Raw genomic sequence first — 22,993 nt, 5'->3', positions numbered from 1 at the left:
TGCCCCAGGGATGGAGAAGGGAGAAGGGGAGGATGAGGGGGCTCCGGGGGGTGAAAAAGGTGGGAAATGGGAATTTTTGGGAGCTGGGAAGGCGGAATTTGAGGCGGCCACACCCTGGGCAGGGTCGGCGCGGAGGGAAATGGGGAGGGGGGCTCGGAATTCGCATTTTCCCCCATTTTTTTTCCCAATGTTTTCCCGGCTCTGATTGTCTTTGCCAATGAATTCAACGCGTTTTAAACCGAGGCGCCCTCGCTATTCCGCGGGTTTATTTTCCCACCCCAGCGCGCCCCATTTTTCTCCCTTCTCCCCTTTTTTTCCCTCGCTGTTCCCCCCTCCCACCCCACCCCCTCCCCCCCTCCCCAATTAATTACCAGCGCGGAAATTAAAATTAACGCTCAGAGGCCAAAGCTTAACAAACGCTGAAGGCACAACGAGCGTGCAATTAACCCCAAATCCCGGCTGCAAATCCCATTTATTCCCTTCCCACCAGCGCGGCGGCCGAAAGGCGCAAAAAGAAGCAAAAAAAAAGGGGTGGGAGAGGGGGAAAAGAAGGGGGGAAAAGGGCGAAAAAATGGGAATATTGGGGCAGAATTGGCCAAACATGGCGACAGACGAGAGCATTTGCACTCGTCACAAAAAAATGCAACGCATTCCTGGTTGTTTGCAGAAAATTTACAGCTGAGCAATAAAAGTTTACGACTGAATCACAAGTTGGATTGGCCACAGGAAGTCATGTGGACTCCATCCATGAACGTGAACTTTTTATTGTGGTTTCTCTTATGACTCTTTCGCAGTTGTCTTGCCTTGAACAGTCCAAGCAGTGCCAGGGGTAGGATGGGGGGTTGCGGGGGGTTTGGGTTTAATTTTTTCTGGGGTTTTTTGGGTAATTTTTCCTGACCCCCTTTCAGCAGCGGCGCGATGTCGATTTTCGATTTTTTAAAATTATTTCTCTATTTTTTTTTTTTGCTGCTTAAAAAAAAAATCTCTTTTTTTTTTTTTCCCCTCTGATTTTTTTTCCCGGGGTTTTGGTTTTTGTTGTTGTTGTTGTTTTTTTTTTCTCCTTCCCCCCCCCCCCCCCCCACCTCCTTTCCCTCCCTCCCCGCGTCTCCTTGGGGTTGGAATTCTCGCTCGCTTTGGGCATTTTGGCATTAATGACTTTACTGCTGCTCGGTCTGGTCGCCGCCCTCCTCTTCCCCCACCCCTCGGGGGCAAAAAAAACCCGCGCAGCGCTTCCTCTGCACGATGCGCGGAGGAGGGGGCGCCGAGCAGTTGTAAAAACCTCTTTTTTTTCCATCTTTTCCACCCCAAAAACCCCTCCTGAAAAAGCGATTCCTCCTCCGGCTTCCCCCGGGCCGAGCAGCGAAGAATTCGCCGTCGCTTTTCTCCTTTTATTTTGAATTTTTGGCCGATTTTTTTTTTTTTTTTTTTTTTTTTGCGCGGGTGGTTCTTTTTTTTTTTTTTTTTTCCTTTTTTTCTGTTTTTTTTTGGGGGAGGTTTTTTGGTGTCTCGGCGGAGCTGAGCGGCGGCTGAGCAGCAGAAAGAGGGAGAGGCAGAGGAAAAAGAGAGAGAGAGTGAGAGAGAGGGAGAGGGGGAGCCGGGAGCCTCGGGTAAGTGTTCCCTTATTGGTTCAAACGTGGAACTAATGATCCATAACCCGGGCTGAGGATGATGATGCGGCGCGGGCGGGGGAAGGAGCGAGGCGGGGAGAGAGAGAGGGGGAGGAAAAAAAAAAAAAAAAAATCGGTGATTTCTGCTCAAAAAAACAGCAAAAAAAGCCGATTTTTCCTCCCCCCGCCGCGCGCTGATGTCACCTGGAGCGGGGGGCGCGGGGGGCGCGGGGGGAAAAGGGGGGAAAAGGGAAAGGAAACCCAAAAAAAAGGGGAAGGGAAGGGGTGGGAACGGGAGGGCCGAGAAGGAGGAAAGAAGGGAAATGAGAATAAAAGAAAGAAAAGTGGGAAAAGCGAGCTGGAGTTGGGCTGAGGAAAATAAATAAAGGGGGGGGGGCAGCGCATGCGCGGAGGGGCGGCGCGGGCAGGGCGGTAATTAATGAGCTGCGCTTTAATTGATGAGCGCCAGGCCCGGCCTCGCGCGCCCCATTCCCATTCCCAATTCCCAATTCCTCCCCCCTCGCCGTTTTTCCAGGTTTTTCCCAGGTTTTCTCCCCCCCCCCCCCCACCCCCAAATCCCGATCCCATCCCCGGCACCGCGGCCTGCGCCGCTTCCGCGCGCTGGCAATTAATATTCAGCGGCAGCTCATTAATAATTAACCCCTTGAGCCCCAAAGCTCCTCCTTTCCAAGCTTCGCTTTGCCCTTTTTAAAGGTTTGGATTCTGTGTAAAATTCTGCCCCAAAAAGGGGCTTTGCTGGGGTTTCCTGGCCGGGAATTCCAGGGATTTTCATGGAGTTTGCGGGAATTCTCGCGGAGCGATCGAACCCAGCCCCGGCCCGGAAAAATCCCCAAAGCAGCAGCGGCTTCCAGGAGCTGCCCGGGGTTTTCCTGGGAAGCGGGGAACGCGGCGCTTTTCGGGATTTATTTGCATGCGGGGCCCTCCCCTTTCCCTTTAGTTCTCTTTCTTTAATTTCTTATTTTTTTTAAATTATTTCTATTTTAGAACTTTCTTTTATTTCTACTTTTACAGTTTTTATTTCTATTTTTATTGCTATTTTTATTGCTATTTTCATTTCTATTTTTATTGCTATTTTCATTTCTATTTTTATTTCCATTTTCATTTCTATGTTTATTTTTATTTCAATTTTTTTAATCCTTATTTTTATCTTTATTCCCTTTTTGTTTCTATTTTTTATTTCCATATCTAATTCCTATTTCCATCTCGTTTTATTCATATTTTAAAATTCTGTTTGCTATTTCCATTTTTAATATCCATTTATTAGGTTCCTTTTTCATTCCTTTTATTATTATTATTATTTAATTTCCTATTTCTTTAATCCCTTCTTTTTAATTTCTTTTTTTTTTCTTAATATTTTCCCCCCTTTCTTCCAACAACTTTAATCCGGGTTTAACTTTGCGGGGGACGTTTAAAGCCTGACCCTTTTTATTCCCGTCCTACCTAGGCAGCACCTTCCTCCCCATCCATCACCTGATCCCTCCCCTTTCCCTGCTGGGACTGACATAAAAATACACAAAAATAGAAAACTCCCGGCACGGAGCGGTTTCCTTTCCTCCGGACGTTGAATTATTCCCATTTTTTTTGACAAATCCGCCGCGTTTCAATAAAAATAATCGGAATTTTGAGCCAGGATTTGCATCGGGGCTTGGACGGACGGAAAAGAGAAGGGCGGGCATGAAACAACCCCGGTGGGGGAGGGGCCCCGGAGGGAATTTTTGGGCTTATTCCCAAATTTCGGGGGTGGTGGAGGGGGGGATTTGGGCTGGGAAAAGGGAATTTGGGGTTTGTGGCTCGCCGCTTTTTTTGGGATGGCGTTGTTGCTGCTGCTGCTGTTGTTGTTGTTGTTTTCGGGTGGTTTTCCATGGAAAAATGGCCTCCTCGGCATTAATTCGCGGCGAAATTGCCCCTGGAATTCTCGCGGGGGGGAAATCCCGGTGGCGCCGCCTTGGATGGAATTCAAAATAAAATCATTAAAAAAAAAAAAAAAAAAATTAAGGAGGGAAAAGGGGGGGGGAGGGGGGTGATCAAAATGAAAGCCAAAATCCCCCCCAAAAAATCGGCTTTTTGGGAAATCCGGGAGAGCCTCGCGCCGACCGTTGGGGCCGGGAATTATCGGGCCCCAACCCAACCCAGCGCCGCCGTCCCTTTTCCTCTTTTCCCCTTTTCCCCTTTTCCCCTTTTCCCCTTTTCCCCTTTTCCCCTTTTCCCCTTTTCCCCTTTTCCAGGGGAATTTTGGGCTCCCGGCTCCGCCTCGCCCCCCCCTCCCGATTTTATTCCTGGTTTTGATTTCCCCGGGCCGCGGGGTAAAGGAAAAGTTCTGGGCTTGGGAACGCGGGGAAGGGAGGGGACACAAAAAAGGGCAAAAAACCCCCGATTTCGCCAGGGTTTTGTTGGCGCTGAGGCTCCGCCGGAGCCGTAAAGAGAATTTTATGAGCAAACAATGAGCGTTTATTGGAACCACATGATTACAGAAATGGGAGCTTTCCCGAGGTGTTTCAGGCGCTTTTTTGGGGGTTTCTCACCCCAAATCCATCTGCTCGCCCTTCCCCGAGCCCCTCTCCCTCCCGTCCCTGCGCCAGGCCCGGAATTCCCCCCAAAATCCCCCCCAAAAATCGATTTTCTCCTGTGTTTTGACGTTTTCTCGCGGCTGGCGATGCTGAGGAACATTTTTAGGCTGTCGGGCTGGGATAAGGGGATGATTTATATCCTTGGAAATGTGGTTTTTCCTGCCTTTTTCTCCTCGTTTTGTTGGTTTTTTTTTTTCAGTTTTTTGTTAAATCCTGGTCGAAACCAGAGGGAATTAATTTGCTGGGACGTGGATTTATAGGGAATTTGGCGTTGTTGACGAGAAGCTCAGGAAATCACAGATTTTTCTTTCATAAATCCGAGGGGGGGAAAATAAAATTAAATGAAATCAGGCACCTCTGAAATGAAATCAGGCAGCAATGAAATTAAATAAGGAAACCAAGAGAATTAAATAGGAAAATTAAATAGGGAGAGAAAAAAAAAAAAAAAAGTTAAAACAGGAAATTAAATTTTAAAAAATCAAATAAGAAAATTAAATAGGAAATAAAGATTTAAATAAGAAAATTAAATAGGAAAAAAAAAAAAAAATCAAGATTTCAACGGGAGCTGAAGCGCCCGGAGTGATTTCGAGGGTTCATTTCTGTTTTCCTCGGGGTGAGGAGTTCGACGGGAACCAAAATTGTGCAAGCGCGGGGGAGATTTACATTTTTATTGGAGTTTGTACACGGAATAAACGCGATAGGATCTCCGCCCGTGCGCGGGGGCGGTTTTAACTCGGCTTTTCCCAACCGGAAAAATCAAAATAATCCCAAATATCAGAGCACGAGCGCGTGGGCGTTTTGTGATCCCGAATTAATCCGCTGCAAAAACCTGGGGAAAAAAAAAAAACCAAACCCAACAACAACAAGAAAAAAACCCCTGGAAGCACAAAGGGATGAGAAAGAGGCGATTTCCCAATTTTTTGGTGGAGGAATTCACTAAAAATCGCGGAATTGGGAGGAAATATTTTGATTTTTCAGCGCGGTTTGAGGCTCCAGGGGAAGCTCAGAGCCGTTTTGGGGTGCCCGGCGCGCGGTTTTGGGGTGATTTCCAGGAGAAATAGGATTTTTGGCCGAGTTGTGGTTTTACCCCGGAGGTATTGGGGAGAAAAATGGGAGTTTTGGGGTTGTTTTTTCCCCTCCAGCTCTGAATTCGGGGGAGTGGAGAGGAAATAAAGGCGAGGGGAGCTCAAAGAATTGGTCAGAGGGGGGAAAATTGAATTAAAAAATTCGCCAGCGAGGGGGAAATCGGCTTTGGGGGAGGATGAGGCAGGGCAGGGAGGGATTACTCGCAGTATTTTCATTTTTGGGGGATATTTGAGGGGTTTTGCTGCTGCTGCTGGCGGGAGGTTCCTCCTCCAGCTCCGCTGCTGCGGGGAAAAACCAGAAAAGGGCGGAAAAAAGCGGGAAAAAAAAGGAATTTTTCAGTGGCCGGGGCTAAAATCGGCGTTAAATTCAGAGAGTTTCGGCTGGAAGCGAAGATTTGAGGACAAACCGGAGAAAATCGGGGCGGGATTCACCGCAAAAATGGGGGAAAAGAGGGAAAAAAGGAGGAGGAAGGCGAGGAGCGGCCCCGTCTCCCCCCCCCGCGGCCTCGCCGGGTTCGTGGCCAGACACAAACACCATAAAAAGGGCGAATTTCGCCCAAATTGCGGTGTCTGGCCGCAGTCTCGAGGGGCCTTGGGGACACACCTGGCTGTAAATTCCCTTTGTCCCCAACCCCTCAAAGCCCCCGCGTTCAATGGGGGGCGGGGAGGAGAAAATCCCAAAAAAAAAAAGAAGAGAAATGGGATGGGAGAGACGGAGAGAGGCGAAACGCCCTAAAAAACTCCTGAAAAAAACCAACCCTAAAAATCAGCGAGAAATTCAATTCTTTTCATTCCCCCCGCGCTGGGCGAGGGACAGAGGGGACCCGGGGTTGTCCCAAATTTGGGGATCCCCCCCCGGGATTCCCCCCCCGGCATCTGGGAGGGTGAAAATTCGGATTTTTGGGGCGGTTTTTTGTTGACTTGTTTTGAACAGTGCCACCAAGTGACAGAAACTCGCCACCTTGGGGCGGTTCGGGGCCTTTTATTTGGAGTTTCCCCCCCGTTTTTTTCAGTCCCTCTGCGGCTGGAATTGCGGCTGGAAAAGGGGGGGATTTCAGGGAATTTGGGGAGGGGGAGATAAAACCCCCCCCGAGGCTTTGACCCCCCCAAAACCTCTCCTTCCCACCGCCCAAAAATAAAACCACTTCACAAAGAGCTTCTCCCTTCAGCGTTTCCCCCCTGCCCATCCCAGAACTCCCCCCGAAATTCCCCAAATCCAGCCAGAACTCCTCACTTTCACTTTCTCCTCGTTTCAGGCGGCTTTGGGGATGGATTTGGGGTTTTTGGGTATTTTTTTTTATGACCCTTTCGTTCCGTCCTCGCGGCTTTTAAATCATCCCCGCTGCTCGCCGAGCCATAAAAAGAGATAAGAGCAGCAAAATTGATAAGGAACAGCCCCGGGCCGGTTTTTTTCCCCCTTTAAAATATGAAGGTATTTAAGCAAATCCTGAAATATTGGGAATTTCTGCTCCATTAAAGGCGCTGGGAATGGATGAGTCCACCCCAAAGAAACGCTTTCATTCCGGCCCTAAAAAGAACCCCATCATTAAAGTTATTATTACTATTATTATTATTATTATTATTATTATTTAATTCCCCCCCCCCCCCGGTGATTAAATTCCCGCCTGAATTGGGTTAAAATAAAAGATAAAACCGCTCTTTTTTTTTTTTTTTTTTAACAATGGCGATTTTCAGCCCCTGAATTCACCTCAAACCCCCCAATTTTGGGGGCATTTTTGACCCCTACCCCCGGCAGCAGCATCTATGGATCCACCTATGGAAACGCAGGGAAAATAATCTCATTTTTGGCACTTTTCGCCCCAAAATCTCCCCCGCCGTGGCCGTGACGCCCCTCTCCTATTTCCCCCTCTTGGAATTTTTAGGGATTTTAGGGAATATTTCCCAAAAAACCTCTTTTTTCTTTCTTTCATTCTTTTTTTTTTTTAACCTATAAATTATTAAAAGCAGCAAGGCAGCCTCTAATTTTATTTATTTCCCCCGGAAAACCTTCCCTGCTGCCTGAGCAGCCTTGAGACCCCAAAATTGGGATTTTCCTGGAACAGATTCAACAAAAATCCCTCCCGAATTCACCCCGAATTCGCCCCCACCGGGATTCTCCCCGTTCCCCATGGACAAACCCCCGCTCCGCGGGCTTTCACCCTCGAAAATCTTCATTTTCAAAACATTTTCCTCGCTTTTCTGGGGCGCTCGGAGGGCGTTTCATCAGCAAATTAAATTAATTAAGGCCTCAGCACCAACTCGGGTTTTTTTTCCCCCCACCTTTTCCCTGTTAAACTTTGATTTTTGGGGGGAATTTCCGTGGGAGAGTTTTTCCCCCCCCGGCGCTGCCTCTCTTTTGTTGGGGCCGGGATTTCGCCAATAAATCTGGGCAGGAGCAAAAATCACGAAATAAATCATTCCCCTCCCCCTTCCCCGATTAAAGGGGAAATTCGCCGATTAAAACCCCTCAAAACGGTGGGGGGGGGAGAGGGAAAAAAATCCCCAAAATCCTTCAAATTGTCCCCAAAGCGCTTCGGAGTCCAGGGGTGAAATGATAAAATTCAGGATTCATTTCTCTCCTCCCTCTCTCCTGGACGTGTTTTGGCAATTGCCAGAATTCCCCTTTTTTGTTTTTTTGGGGTTTTTTTGTTGCTTTTCCCCCCCTTTTTTCCAACCTCTGGAAATTTTTCCAGCCGCTGAGGGATTTTGAGCAGCCAGAAAAGCGATTTTTCCCCCCCGATAATTTTAATGGTAATTACAATTATTCTCTATTTTTGCACCGAAACTCCAAGGACTCGCCCCAAACTTTTGCTGCCCTTCCCCAAAACCGGCCCGGAAAATGAAATAAAACCCAGCAGAACGCGCTGAAGGCCGATTCCCTCCTCCCCGCGGGGGAAAACAGGGGAAAATCCATAGGAAAAGGCCCAAAAAAGCCTCGTCTGGGCTGCTCCGGGTGCTAAAATCCCTTTTTTATCCGCCCAGGGCCAAAAGCGAGGGGGGTGAGGAGGTTTAAATCTAAACGAGATTAAATTAAAGCAGCAAGAAGGGCTCGAGTTGGGATTTTTGCAGCTTCTCTGCTGGGAAAAAATGGGGGGAAATGTGGTTTTTATCATTTCTTTTAGCTGGGTGGGATTTTGGGGTAAAAACCGCCTTTTTTAGTGAACAAACCCAGGCCAGCCCCTCCCCACGCGGCGCCGGAATCCAACTTGCAATCCTCCAAAATAACCCGGGGAGCCCCGAACCCCAAAATTCCGGGGGAAAAGGGGGAATTCCATCAATTCTGGGATTTTAAGGAATGAATTCAGAGCTGCCCAGACCGCGAGGTTTTCACCCCAAAACAACGCGGCCACTCCAGGCTGGGCGGGAGGTCAATAAACCGAATTATCCTCCTTGGATTTGGTGGCTTTTTCCCCTTTTCCCCCTTTTTTTCCTGGCGCTGCTCCCTCGATTTTCAGGATTTTTCCCTCCGAGCGCCGTTTCCACCCCCGTCCCCCCCCCAAAAAAAGGGATTTAAGCAGGAAAAGGGAGAAAGGGAAAAGAAAGAATTAGGGGCTCACGTGCGCCATAAACGTCAAAATAAAGGAAATAAAAATCAGGGGGGAAAAGGGAAAAATTTAAAAAATTAAAAAGGGGAGGGGGGTGGGAAAACAAAGAAAAAGGGGAAAAGGGAAAAGGCCGGAGCTGCCAGATCAGAGCCGGGGGGGGGGTTGGAAAAAAGGAGAAAAATTCAATTTAAACGCGGAGCCTTTTGATGGCATCGCCGCCGTGTTTACCCCGCGGAGCCTCCCGGCTCGGCGCAGCCGCAGCGCGGCCGCGGGGGGGGCGCGCAGGGGCCGCGCTCCCCGACCCCCCCCCGCCCTGAGCGCCCCCCGCTCCCCACACCCCCAAAAGCGGCGTTTTTGGAGCGCTTTCACCCCAAAATCCCCCCCGGGCGCGCGGGGAGAATTCGGCTTTTTCAGCGGGGGGGGGGGAGGGCTCGCAGCTTTTGGGGGTGGGGGCGCGTCCTGAGGCCCCCCCAAGGCAGGGATGGGGTGAGGGGACCCCCGGGATCGAGGCCGAATGGAGGAAAAGGCCCAAAGCCCCCCAAAAGCGGCGGGCGGGGCCGCGGGCGCGGTGCGGTAGCGCCGAGGGAGGGGGGACACGGGCCGGGATTTGTTTCCTCTCCGCAATTCCTGCGGGATGGGAACCACATGTGTGGGGATCCCATTGATTTGGGATTTTTAAAGCCCTTTCCTCCCCCGCCCCCCCACCGCCCCCCAACCCTAAATCAGTTCATCAAACCCTTAATTAGAGCTGGGAGCTGGAGGGGAGGAAATCTGAATTTGGGGGGGATTATTATTTTTTTTTCCCCTCCTCTTTATTTTTCGCCCCTTTTTTCCCCCCTCCGCGGGCGTCGCTGGGGCGGCTAAAAAAGAACAGAAAATAAAAGGGTGGGTGAGGGGGAATATGAGGGTGGGAATGGGGGAATTATTTCGGGTTTTCCCTGTTTTGTTTTTTTTTTTCTGGGAACAAAGAGCAACTCCTCCTAAAGAGCCGCTCGAAGACTTGTCCATATTTCCAGCGCTGTGTCGCACTTTTAATAAAACATCTGTTCTTGCTTCTGCTGATGAGTTCCCATAATTGTTTGCAGACCCAATTTCACCAGAAATCTCCCCACAAATCCTCCCCCCCCCAGCTCCGCCGCGTTGGAGGGGGGAGAAAAAAAAACCAACCCCAAAATCTCTTTTTTTTAGGGGGGTAAAGAAGTCCAAAAAAAAACCCCAAAACAAAACCCCACCAAAACCCCCAAAAGCTGCTCCAAAACCTCAAAAGGTGGAATTAAAAATTCCGATTTCTGCGGGATTTGGAGGTTTTTTTGGGGGGGTTCTGCTCTGGGTTTGTTTTTAAACCTCCTCTGTTTTTTTGGGGGGGGGTGGGGTTTCTACCCCAAAAAAATCAGGGTTTGGAGCGTGGTTCTATTTTGGGTTTTTCTTTACGGCAGCTGCTTTCTGCTCCCTATAAATCGAGCGGACTTTTAAGACTTGCCCTCTGTTTAGAGAAGTAATAAAACACTTAAACTTCCCCCGGCTCGCAGTCCCACGGTTATCACACAGGTCTCCAGCCCTCAGCCCCGAGCACCTTGGGGGGAAAAAAAAAGAGGAAAAAACAGGGGGGGAAAGAAAAAAAAAAAAGCGAAAAAAAAGGGGGGAAAAAGCAAAAAAAGAAGGCCGGGGGAAAAAAAAAAAGGGGGAGGGGGGGAAGCGAAGAAAAGCAAAAATATGAAGGGAAAATGAAGGGGAAGCAGCAGCAAGAGCAGGGAAAATGCTGCAAAAATGAAAATTGAGGACTAGGAGGGGAAAGGAGCCTCTGGAAGAAGAAGTTTCCCTGCTGGAAACTCCTCCAAACTTCTGGCCCTGCCAGAGGTGCCACCCTGCCCTCGCCCTGGGCCACCTTGGGGTCCCCTCGCCCCAAATTCCAGCCTCCCCCCGCCCTCCTCTGCCTCCATCCAAGGGTTTGGGATATCCGGGAGCAGCCTGGGGGTGCCCAAACCCCCCCGGGGCACCAATTTTGGGGTCCCTGACTCCCCGAATTCTCCCCCTGGGCGGGGGCTGCGCTTGGATCAGGGGGAAAATAAAACCAAAGCAGCGAAATTGCCCCAAATGTTCCTTTTTCCCCCCCATTTGGGTCATTTGGGTGCCGGGGGAAAGCGAGAGGGAGAAAAGGGCAGCGGAACCGAGCGAAATTTGGGGGTTTTTGGAGCAAAACCGCCTGGAATTCTTCGCCAAGGCCATGGGAGCGGGGCCGGCCCAAGGTGGCAGCGGGGCTGCTGCTGCTCCCTCCCAGCCGCCTCTTTTGGGGCCAAAAACTTGGATTTTTCCTCCCTGGTGACGCTCAGGCTTCCCCCGAGCGCTGCAGAGGAGGGAGACACGAGGGTTTTGTTGTTTTTGGGGTGGTTTTTGTCGGGTTTTTTTTTTTGGTGTTTTTTGTTTTTTGGGTGGTTTTTTTTTTCCAGTTGCAGTCCCGTTTATGGTTTTATTGCTACCATTGATGACTTTGCTTTGTTACCCAGAGGAAAAAGAGCATAAAATCCGTTGGCATCCGGGTTCCTGTTATAGCTGGGGGGGGTGGGGGGGTGAAATATACCCCAAAACCCACCTCCCCCCCGAGCTTTTCTTTGTCAGCCAAAATCTTTTTGGGGATTAAATTTTTTTTTTTTGTTTAAAAAGGGGGAAATTAAAAAAAAATCAGGAATTTTCTCCAGCGGGGCAACAAATCCCCCCCCCAGTTTGGGAGCGGAGGGGGCAGACTGGAAATGAAAGCCGGGGACACGGTGGAGGTTAAAGAACAAAAAAGCGGCCCAGAGGAGGAGGCCGAGGGTTCCCCCCCAGCCACAATCGGATTTTTTTTTTTGGGGAGCTCGGGATGCCGCAAAGACACCTCGCAATATTTACAGAGCAGCAGGTAGGGTTTGCGTTCCAGGGGCAATTTATGGCTTTCGGGGGGATTGAGATGAAAATGAGATCGCGCTCTGCACTTCGAGGGGCAGCGGAGGCACCGCAGCATCGCCCCCCCCTCCCCGCCCCCCGCCCCCTCTCCCGTGAAATATTCCCAAGAAAACTTTGGAAAATCGCCGAAACTCCGAATCGCCGCCAATGCCCAGCCCAGGCTGCTCTTCCCGACCCAAATCCGCTTTTTTTTTCCGCCTTTTCCCTGCCCCTCTTTTTTCCCTGCTGTGGTCGCAGTTGTTGTTGGGAACGTAAATAAATCCCCCAGCCCTCCAAATCCGCAGGGGCAGAAACGGCCAAAAGTGGAGCAGAAATCCCAACTTCCAGCCTGGCGGGGGGCTGGGGGGCTCTTTCCTGAAAATCCCTTTTTTCCCCCTTCATTTTCGCCCCTTCTCTCCCCTTCCCCAAGACTTTGGGAAGGCTCCGATCCCACGTTATCCACGGAGAGGTCGCCATGTTTATCCCCCCCTCCCCTTTTTTTCCCTCTTTATGGAATTATTTTTTCCCATCAGGAACGCGGCCGTTTGATTCCCCGAATACTGAGAGCAGGAAAAGGGGGGGAAAAAGGGGAAAAAAAAATATGAATTAAAAAAAAAATATTAAAAGAAAAAAGATTTAAAAATAAAAAAAAAGGAGAGAGAGAGAGAGGGAGAGAGGGTAATTTATGGCTTAATATTCTGTGGACGTCTGAGATTTATTGCTGGGAATTCGGAGCCGGTTTATTAGGAGATATTTAAGCGGAGGTTTCTTGGAAAGAATAATAATTATGATCATCACAAAAAAGAAAACCACGACGATTCCCCTCTTCCCCCCCCCCCCAAAAAAAAAGCCAAAAAACCCAACGCGGGCGCTGCTCCCAAAACGCGGCGAATTCGAGCAAAAAAAAAAAAAAAAAAAGGAAAAAAAGGGGGGGTGGGGGAGAGAAGGAAAGGAAAAGTTAAGCCTGGCTTAAGAAATTCCGAAATTTGCGGGCCCCCCCTCGTCCTGCAGCCCCGCCGCCCCCCGGGCTGGACCCTCCATCCTCTGCCCCCTCCCCGCCGCATCCCCGCCGCCCCCCATCCCCCGGGGGTGCCGGGGGGGTTTTTTTTGGGGGTGCCGGACTTACTTTCCATGCCCACTTAGTTTCAACTAGGGACTCGCGAGCAGCAAAAGCAATTTTTTCCCTTTTTGACACCCGCCTCGCCATTGGCTCCCCCCGGGTCAGCTGACTGTGTCATTCTGTCTGTCCTGGAGCAGAGCCTTCCCTATAACAATCCTGTACTTCCGACTACAAACTGGAGACAGAAATAAATATTAAAAGAAATCGCACGGGCCCAGGTGGCGCGGAGAGAGAGAGAGAGAGAGAGAGAGGGAGAGAGAGAGAGAGGGAGAGAGAGGGAGAGGGGAGGCACAACAACAACACCACCAAAAAAAAAAAATAGAGGAGAGAAAAAAAAAAAAAAAAAAAAAAAAGGGGGGAACGGCGATGAATTCCTATTTCACCAACCCGTCCTTGTCCTGCCACCTCAGCGGTGGCCAAGAGGTGCTGCCCAACGTAGCCCTCAATTCCACCGCCTATGACCCCGTCAGGCATTTCTCCACCTACGGAGCGGCCGTGGCTCAAAACCGGATTTATTCTTCTCCTTTTTACTCGCCGCAAGAGAATGTGGTGTTCAGCTCCAGCCGGGCACCCTATGACTATGGATCTAACGCGTTTTACCAAGACAAGGACATGCTCTCTAGCTGCAGGCAAAATTCCATGGGGCACAACACACAGACATCAATCGCACAGGATTTTCCCAGTGACCAAAACAGGAACACCTCGCAGGAGCAAAAAACTAGCATTCAAATTTACCCCTGGATGCAGCGCATGAACTCCCACAGTGGTAAGTTTTTTACAGCTCGGGGAGAGAGAGAGAGATAAATTAAATAAACTGAACCATCTTTACGACCTTCCTCCTCCCCGGCAGAACAGGCTGAGCGACTTTTTATGGCCCCATAAAAACAATAATATCGCTCCTTCACAGTTGCGGCTGCGAGGGCCCTTTTATTTGTGGAGTTTTGGTGCGAGCGGATCTGGCTTGTTATGCTCGTTCTAATTAAAAGGCTTCGCCCGGCGTAAAATATCGACGCTCGTAAAATAAAATTAAATAATAAAAAAAAAAAAAAAGAAAAAAAAAAAAAAAGAAAAGGAAGCGCAGCCGGCTCTGCTCGGGAGTTTAGAGGGCAAAATAATAATACTAATAATGTAGATATATGTATAAATATTTATATCTATGAGCGGGGGGGTTTAAATAAAAAAAGAAAGTTTCTGGCGGTGGGCGAGGGGTGGCGGAGGGGTCCCCGCACGAGCAGGGGCCGGGGGGAAGCCGCCCCTTCCCCGCCGTCCCCGGCTCCCCCAACCCCGTGGAATCCAGGGCAAATTTGGGCTAAACCGCCGCAATTCGGGGCTGCCGAGCCCCCTTTTCCAGCACTGCGCTTTCATTGATTCTTTATTTTTTTTTATTATTTTTTTTTTCTCCCCCAAGCGGGGGAAGGGAGGGAGGGGGGGGGAGGGGGCGCGGGGCTGCGCGGGGGCAGAGGGGGCCGCGCTCCCCCCTCGGCGGCGCTGCGTTCTGACGATTTTTAGTCTGTTTTGTCTCGGCTTCTTTAGGAGTCGGCTACGGGGCCGACCGCCGGCGGGGCCGCCAGATTTATTCCCGGTACCAGACCCTGGAGCTGGAGAAGGAATTCCACTTCAACCGCTACCTGACCCGCCGGAGGCGCATCGAGATCGCCAACGCGCTCTGCCTCACCGAGAGGCAGATCAAGATCTGGTTCCAGAACCGGCGCATGAAGTGGAAAAAAGAGAGCAATTTGAGTTCCACGCTCTCCGGAGGAGGGGGAGGAGGAGGAGGAGGAGGAGGAGGAGGAGGAGGAGGAGGAGGAGGAGGAGGAGGGGGAGCGGCCGCGGCCGCCGCCGACAGCTTGGCCAAGGAGGAGAAGCGAGATGAGACAGAGGAGGAGAAGAAGGAGTGAAGAAGTGACAGCTCGACCCATTTCCACCCCCACCCCCCTCATGTTTCCCCCCCTCTCCCCGTATTTATCGCTGGCGCACACACAACCCCCCCCCAAAAAATGAAAAATTATTTAAAAAAAAAAAAAAAATCAGCGGGGAGCTGGAAATGATTAAAAAAAAAGCAAGGCCAAGGTGGAAGGAGTGCGGAGGAATTAACGTGGAGAAACCGGGGCGGGGGGCGCTCCTGAAGCTCCACAAACCCCCCCCGACCCCCGCCCGCATCTCCGGCCTCGCCCTCATCCCCTCCCGGGATGCGATTCCAGCCGCACCCCCCGCTCCGTCCTCCCCCCACCCCAAAATCGGGAGAATCGGGCAGAACCGGGCAAACCCGGGCGCCCACCCCCCTCTGGAGCGGGTGGGACCCTGCCCCTCGCTTGTCCCCCCCCGGAACCGCAGCGGTTCTTCCTCTCCCCGGCGAAAAAAATCTGATTTTCCCCGCGAAAATGCCACAAAAATCGCTTTTTCCTCCCGATTCTCGCCTTTTCCAAGAGCATCCTCCTCGTATTTAAGCAGCTACCTGGGCTCATCACCGCATCCTACAAACTGTGACAGTTCCTGTGTGAATATTTTTCTCTGTGTTCGTGGTACCTGTATTTATATTTATGTTTAGCGCTGTAATGTTCCACGGTATTAAAAAAAAAAATAATAATGGGAAGAAAAATAATAAAAAAAAAAACGAACAGAAAAAAAAAAAACCAAAAAAAAAAAAAGAAAAAAAAGAAAAAGAAATGAATGGAGTTCTATAGCGGTAGAGAGAGAGAAAAAAAAAACCAACAAAAAACCCCAAAACCTAAAAACATTTTAAAAAAGCGCCGAGAAACGACAAAAAAAAAAAAAAAAAAAGAATAAAATGAAGAAACCTTGTGTTCCACCCTCTCATGTACAAAGTCACGGAGTCCGGAGAGGACTTTCTGTCGAGTATTTAATAAAATAAAATCGGAATATTATTTTTGAAAGTTGACGGAGCGGCCTCTGAGCTTCAGTGGGGTTGGCCGCGCACAGAAGTTCGGGGTTTTTTTTTCCGTCGCGTGTGTTGCTCCCCAAAAATCCGCTCCCCCCCCACCCCCAGCACCCCCCACTCCCCGGCCTCGCCTTTCCCTCCTTCCTGCGCCTTCCCCAAAAAAAAAAAAAAAAACCAACCCAAACCAAAAACGGGGGGGAAAAAATGAGGAGGGAGAGGGGGAAAAAAACTCCGGAGGAAGAGGGGAAAGCGCCGGTTTTGCTTTGTCTCCTCGGGTGAGTCTCGTGGCTGTGATTGTTCCGTGGCACCGGGAATTTCCTGCCATTCCATGATTAAAAAAAATGTGGATTTCCAAAGTTCAAACCGGCGCAGATTCCTTATTGCTCCCCCCGCCTTTTCCCGGGGGGGGTGAAAGGTTCGGCTTCTCTTTGATTATTTATGATTTATGGATGATTTATTTCGTTTTTATTAATTAATTAATGAGGATTTTTTTTTTCTCTCTCCCCCCGGGGGGGGGGGGGGGTTATTTTGCGCCAGGAGCGTTTTCCCACCCCTTTTCCAGCGATTTCATCTCGATAAAAACCTCTCCAGGCAATGGGGAGGGGGGAAAAAAAAAGTCATTTTTCTCGTTTTTATCCAGAACCTCATCCTGGAGGAGATCGGGAATTGTGGATTTAACACCGGGAAATGAAACGCGAGGGCGGGGAGGGGGAAAGGATAAAAAGCTGCGTTTTCCTCGCCTCTTTGTCATCTTTGGGAGATTTCCTGGGAATTCCGGGGCTCACGGAATGACAAATCCCTGGGAAAAAGACCCCAAAAACGGTGCCCTGCGAGGTTTTTTTTAAGGAAAAGGCGAAGATTTGGTGGTGAAGTGACTCTGAGCAGGAAAAAAAGCGCGAAAAGAGGAAACAATCGTAAAAAAAGGGAAATTAATAATTAAAAAGAGGGAAATAATCCTTAAAAAAAGGGAAATAACCCTAAAAAAAGCAGCCTGAGGAGGTTTTTTTCCCCCTCCCATCCTTTGCTCCTCTCCAGGCTGGAATTTTGTGCAAAAACAAAAAAGAAAGACGCAACAAAAAATCCCCAAATCTCCCTAAAAACCAAAGAAAAGGAGGGAAGAGCCGAGAAAACACCGGGAAGGAGAAGCCGAGAGCGGAGCCACGACCTGGCCGGGCAGCAGGAGGTGGGAAAAGGCGGAATTCCCACCAAAAATTCGGGATAAAACCCCCCGAAACCACGAAGAGGAGGCGAGGAGGAACCCCCGGAGCAATTCCCGGGATTTTGCGCGGCTCCATGGAGAAGGAACAGAAGGAGAAGCGGTCGGGGGGGCCTGGAAATGCCGATTTTTCCCAAGGTTTTTATTCCCCCCCTGCTCCTTTGAAGCGGCAGACGAGGAAGAGCCGCGGCCGCTGCTGGCAGCAATAAATTGTGGGAAAAGAGGAAAAAAAAAAGGCCCAGGAATGTAAACTTTGGAGCATTGGAGGAGGAGCGGCCCCCGCAGGAGCGGGAGGTTCCAGAGTGTCCCAAAAATATCCCGGAATGCCGAGGGAAAAGAGGATTTTGTGGAGTTTTTTTGGGTTTTTTTGTTTTTTTTTGGGGGGGGGGGATGGTTCTTGCTTGGGAGAAAAGAAAAAAAAAGGAGGAGAAAAGAGAATAAAAGGAAGGAAAAGGGGAAAAAAGGAAGGGAAAGGGAAAAAGGGAAGGGAAAGGGAAAAAGGGAAGGAAAAGGGAGAAAGGAGAAGAAAGGAGAAAAGGGAAAAAAGGAAAGGGAATAAAGGGAATGCAGAAAAAAAGAGAGAAAAGGAAAGAAAAAGGAAAAAAGGAAAGGAAAAGAAAACAAGAAAGAAAAAGGAAAAAAGGAAAGACAAAGAAAAAAGGAAAGAAAATGGGGGAAAAAAGGAAAGAAAATGGGGGGAAAAAAGGAAAGAAAATGGGGAAAAAAAGGAAAGAAAATGGGGGGAAAAAGGAAAGAAAATGGGGGGAAAAAAAGGAAAGAAAATGGGGGGAAAAAGGAAAGAAAATGGGGAAAAAAAGGAAAGAAAATGGGGGAGAAAAGGAAAGAAAATGGGGGAAAAAAAGGAAAGAAAATGGGGGAGAAAAGGAAAGAAAATGGGGGAAAAAAAAGGAAAGAAAATGGGGGAGAAAAGGAAAGAAAATGGGGGGAGAAAAGGAAAGAAAATGGGGGAAAAAAGGAAAAAAAATGGGGAAAAAAGGAAAAGAAAATGGGGAAAAAAGGAAAAGCAAAGCCCTAAACCCCCCGAATTTTTATTTCAGGGGCCGCTCTCGCGCTGTTTCAATCGCGCCCCGCGCAGAGGCGCGCAAGGAACTCCCCTGGAATTCCCGGCGGTGCTCCCGATCCCCCCCCGCGCCCGGAGCCGGCTCCTTGTCCCGCGGGGGCGGCGCGGAGCGGGCGCTGCGCGGGGGGGCGCGGAGCGGGCGCTGCGGTGCCGCGGAGCAGCGCTAGGTGCCGCTGCCGCCCCGCCCTGCGCCGCGCTGCCCCCCGCGCCCCCCCGCGCACCCTCCGCGGGGCCGGGAAAAAAAAAAAAAACCAAAAAAAAAAACCCAAAAAAAAAAAAAAAAAAAGGCAGGGGAAAAAAAAAAAAAAGCAGGAAAAAAAAAAAAAAGGAAAAAAAAAAAAATCCAAGCGAGGCCGGGGGTCCGGGATTTGAGGAGCGGCCGCCGCCTCCTCCACGTGACGGCCCCATAAAAAAGCCGAAAATCCCATCTTTGGGCGGGGGGGGGCCAAGAAACCCCGAGAATCGGCACCTATAAATTCTGCACTTCGGGGAGGAACAAAACGCCAGCCCCCCCGCCCTCCCCTGCCCCTTTTTTCTCCTTTTTTTAAAAATTTTGACCCACCCCCCCCCCCCCTCTTCGAGGCGAAGCCTGAACTTCAAAGGGTCCCAAATCGGCCCCGAATTGAAGAGGTTTTAAGCAAAAAAAAACAAAAAAAAAAAAGGAGGGGGAAAAAGGGGGAAAAAAAGGGGGAAGGGGAAAAAAATAAGAGAGGAAAAGGAGGAAAAAGGGAAAAGTTGGAAGGAGGGGAAAGGGGAAAAGGGGAGAGAAAGGAGAGGAAAGCGGAGATTAAAAACAGGGAAAAAGAAGAATAAAAGAGGGGGGAAAGGGAAGATAAAAGAGGGGGGGAAAGGGACCAAAAAAAGAGGAGAAAAGGGGGATAAAAAAGAGGAAGAGGGGATAAAAAGAGAGGGGAAAAGGAGATAAGAGAGGGGAAAAGGAGATAAAAAAGAGAGGGGAAAAGGAGATAAAAAAGGGAGGAAAATTCCCCCCCCCCCTTTTTTTTTTCCTTTTTAAAAAAATTTTATTTTTCAGTTTTTTAATCACTCCGCTCCTTCCTCCGCCATGAGCTCCTACGTGGCCAATTCCTTCTACAAGCAGAGCCCCCCCGCGCCGGCCTTTTCCATGCAAAGTTATGGAAATTATGGAATTACCGAGGCGCCCGCGGCCCGGGGCCGCCGCTCCGAGCTCAGCATCCCCCACCCTCCTCCTCCTCCTCCTCCTCCTCCTCCTCCCTGCGCGGCCATGGCTGCCCCGGGCCATCCTTTGGGCAGGGACGAGCTGGAAAAGCCCCGAAATCCCGGGATTTACGGGCAGGACGCGGCGCTGGAGGAGCGAGCCCGGAGCGCCGCTGGAATCAAAGCCGAGCCCGCGGGAGGAGCCCCGGGGCAGCCGCAGCCGCCGCCGCCGCCGCCGCAGCGAGCGCCTCAAATTTACCCCTGGATGACCAAACTCCACATGAGCCATGGTAAAACTTCCCCTTCCTCAGCTTTGGGGTCGCAGGAATTTTTTTCCCCCCTTTTTTCCCCCTATTTCTCCCCGGTTTTCCCTCGTTTTGTCCCTTTTTTTCCCAATTTTCCCCCCTTTTCTTCCCCAATTTCCCCCCCCTTTTTTTCTCCCCCTTTTCCTCCTTTCTTCCCTTCGTTTCCCCTTCATTCTCCCCTTTTTCCCCCTTCTCCCCCTTTTTTCCCTTTCCCCTGTTTTTCCCCCCTTTTCCCTCCTTTTCTCCCTCTTCTTCCATTTTTAAAAAATATTTTGCCCCTTTTTTCCTTTTCCCCCCCATTTCTCCTCCCTTCCCCCGCATCTTTTCCCCTCTTCCTCCCTTTCCCCCTTTCCCCCCTCTTTTTACTCCTTTTATTCCCCTTTCCCCTCTCTTTCTCCCCTCTCTTTCTCCCCTTTTTCCCCCCATTTTTTCCCTTTTTTTTCCCATTTCCCCCCCTTTTTTTTCCACGCGTTTTTTCCAGGCCGAGCGGGGCAAATCATAAAAAAAAAAAAAAAACAGAGAAACACCAAAAAAAACCCCCCGAGGTCGTAAATTTTACGACCGAGGCATCAATTGCTCGTAAAAGTGTCCACTAAAAGGCTTAGAGGCTGTAGACGCCCAAATTTATGGCGGCATAATTGGATCACGGCAACAAAACGCGGAGAAAAGGCGAGATTCCCAATTTTTTTTAAGGGAATTGGGGTTAAAAATAACTCCGAGTGTTCGTGGAGGGGGAAAAAAAACCCCCACAAAACCAGGGGAGAGCGCAGGGTTTTTTTCCGCTTTGCCAGGGGGGGAAAGAGGAAGGAAAAGATCCCCAAAAATCTCATTTTTCCCGCTGGTTTTCCGAGGGGAAAGCGGGAATTCTCCTGGCTCATCTGCATTTGTTTGATGTGGGGTTTTGGGAGGCCGGGGGGGGGTGGGGAGCGGAATTTGGGGTGGGGGGGCGAAGGTGTTTGGGAATGAAGAATTCCAGGCTCCTCCGCGCCCTAAAAACCCCCGGGAAGCTTCTGTAAAACCCGACTTCTGTAACCTCTTTTTTTTTTTTTTAAATAAAAACCAACTTAAACCCTCCCGATCTTTTAAAATATTTTTTTCCCTTTTCCTTCGCTGTTCCCATTTTTTTCTTTAACTTTTTTTTTTTTTTTTTTTTTGGGGGGGGTTAAATTCTATTTTTTTCCCCTCCAGAAACGGATGGGAAACGCTCCCGCACGAGCTACACCCGGTACCAAACGCTGGAATTAGAGAAGGAATTTCATTTTAACAGATACCTGACGCGGCGGAGGCGCGTGGAGATCGCCCAGAACCTCTGCCTGAACGAGAGACAGATCAAAATCTGGTTCCAAAACCGCCGCATGAAGTGGAAGAAAGATTCCAAGCTGAAAAGCCAAGAGGCTCTTTAGGTGACATCCAGGAGGGGCGGAAAGAATTCCCCGATTTTTAAAATTTTTTCTTTTTTTGAGAGAGTTTTAAATTTGTTTTTCATTTTTCATTTTTTTTTTTTTTTTTTGGAGTTATTTGGAATTATTTGGAAGTCTTGCTGTCGGTGTCACCGTGGGGTTTGAAGTGGAATTTCTCGCGGTTCTGGGGTGGGGCTGCGACCCTCGCGGCTCCCTCAGACAAAGGAAAATCCCTGATTCAAATGCGGGAAAAGATGGGCGGGGGGTGGAAAAATCCCAACAAATCCCCCCCCCGCTGGTGAAAACTCCGCGTGTCCCTTCCCTGCGCGGCTCCGGGGTGGAAAAAGCAGCAAAAAAACCGGAATATTGGGAAAAAACCGCCTGGAAACCCGCGCGGCGCTGCTGGGCCGGCCCCAAACCCGGCGATTTTCCCTGGAAAACCAACAAGGAAGAGGTGGAAAAGGGAAATAAAGTGACGGAAAACAAAACCCCAAAAGTTTGGGGAAATCGCGATTCGGGAATGGCCCCGGGAGCCGGAATTCCCCAAATAAACCCAAATATTCCCAGGAAACCAACTGGGAGCGCTCGGGGATCGGCGCCTCCGTCCCGAAAGGAAAAATTCGGGGTTGGAAGCCCCAAAAACGCCCCCGGGGGCTCGGCTGGGACAATTTTATTAATTATTAATTAATTATTATTCGCCTCTCCACGGAATTCACGGATCGGGGAGTGGGGGAGGGGCGGACTCGGCGTTTTTTTTGCGCGAATTCTCCCAAAATTTCGCGGCTGGAAAGCGCGGGGGGGGGGGGAGGGGAGGGGGGAGGGAGAAAACCTCTGGATTTGGGATTTTCCTGTATTTATTTGTCGCGTCCTTCCTGTGGATTTGCTGAAAACGCTGAAATTTCTGCATTAAAGGCGGCCAAAGCGAAGCCCAAATTTGTTGGTTTTTATCTAAATTCGGTGGGAAATTCCTTCTTTTCGCCCCTCCCCCGGCGGACTCGGGATCGTTTTGGGGCCGAAAGTTGGATTTTTTACCCTGTGGAATAAACAGCGAAACGGCCCCAAAAGTTGCCGGATATTCCTGGAAATTTGGGCAAAATATCGATTTATTCCGATGTTCTGCGTGTTTATTTAGGGGGAAAAAAAAAAGCGGATTTCGGGAGATTTAGCGCCGAGCATCCCGGAAAGCCCCGGGCTGCTTTTCCCGCTTCCCAGAGCGTGGGAAAAGGGTGGAAAAAAGGTGGAAAAAAGTGGAAAAAGGGTGGGAAAAGGGGTTTTGATGGGGTGAGGGAGGGCCCTGAGGAAGGGCCGCCGCTCCCTGCGCCACTTTGGACTTTTCCAAGGCCGCTCTCTCCCAGGATTTTCCCTGCAGGCCGCGGGCAGAGCGCATTTCATGGGAATATGGAATTCCAATCGCTTTTGCTGCTCCTCTCTCCTCCCCCTCGGCCCTCGCGGGGATAAAATCCCCATTTCACCCCAAAACCGCGCGGCCGCCGCCTCTGGCTGCGGGTCGGAGATCCCAGTGCCCGACTGGAGGTGACTGGGAAGGACTGGGAGGCTCTGGGGAGGCTCCCGTGGGGGGGAGCAGCGCCGGGGGAAGCTCCGGGAATGAGGAGGGCTTGGTTTTCTGGGAATATTTGGGTGCATTTGGGGAGAAATCGGGATTCTTTTTGCTCCGGGCCTAACGGGGAAGGCGCGGGCGCCGCTTTTGGGGTGGGATGGCGACTTCCAGGGGTTCTCCATCCCCCTCTCCATCCCTCCATCCCCCTCTCCATCCCTCCATCCCTCTCTCCATCCCTCTCTCCCTCTCTCCATCCCTTTTTCCTTCTCTCCATCCCTCTCTCCATCCATCCCTCCCGAACACCTCCAGCTGCATCCCCCATCCCTCCCCTCCCATCTGGACCCCTCTGTCCATCCCTGATGTCTCCAATCCCCTCCCGACCCCACTCCCGGACCCCCTCCCCTCCCCCAAGGCTTTGGGGCCGCCCCAATTCCAGAGCCGGCATTTGCATGAGGGGCCGATTCCATTTTTTTTCCCATTTTTTTCCTCCCTCC

The 22,993-nt window shown here is 50.2% G+C and overlaps 1 protein-coding gene across 1 annotated transcript; it reads left to right on the top strand.

Annotated features, from left to right (window-relative positions):
• Window positions 1–13,224: 13,224 nt before the first annotated feature.
• HOXC6 (homeobox C6) lies at window positions 13,225–14,762 on the top strand (the record flags this gene model as incomplete). Its single annotated transcript, XM_082299067.1, has 3 exons — window positions 13,225–13,630; window positions 14,398–14,633; window positions 14,679–14,762. Exons 1-3 carry the CDS (start codon window positions 13,231–13,233, stop codon window positions 14,760–14,762), a joined length of 720 nt encoding a protein of 239 aa, XP_082155193.1. The 5' UTR covers window positions 13,225–13,230.
• Between the last annotated feature and the right edge of the window lie 8,231 nt (window positions 14,763–22,993).

Source organism: Coloeus monedula (genome assembly GCF_965178545.1).
Source record: "Coloeus monedula genome assembly, chromosome: 30".
Classification (NCBI taxonomy): Eukaryota; Metazoa; Chordata; class Aves; order Passeriformes; family Corvidae; genus Coloeus; species Coloeus monedula.
This window is presented reverse-complemented; position numbering and strand designations above follow the sequence as displayed.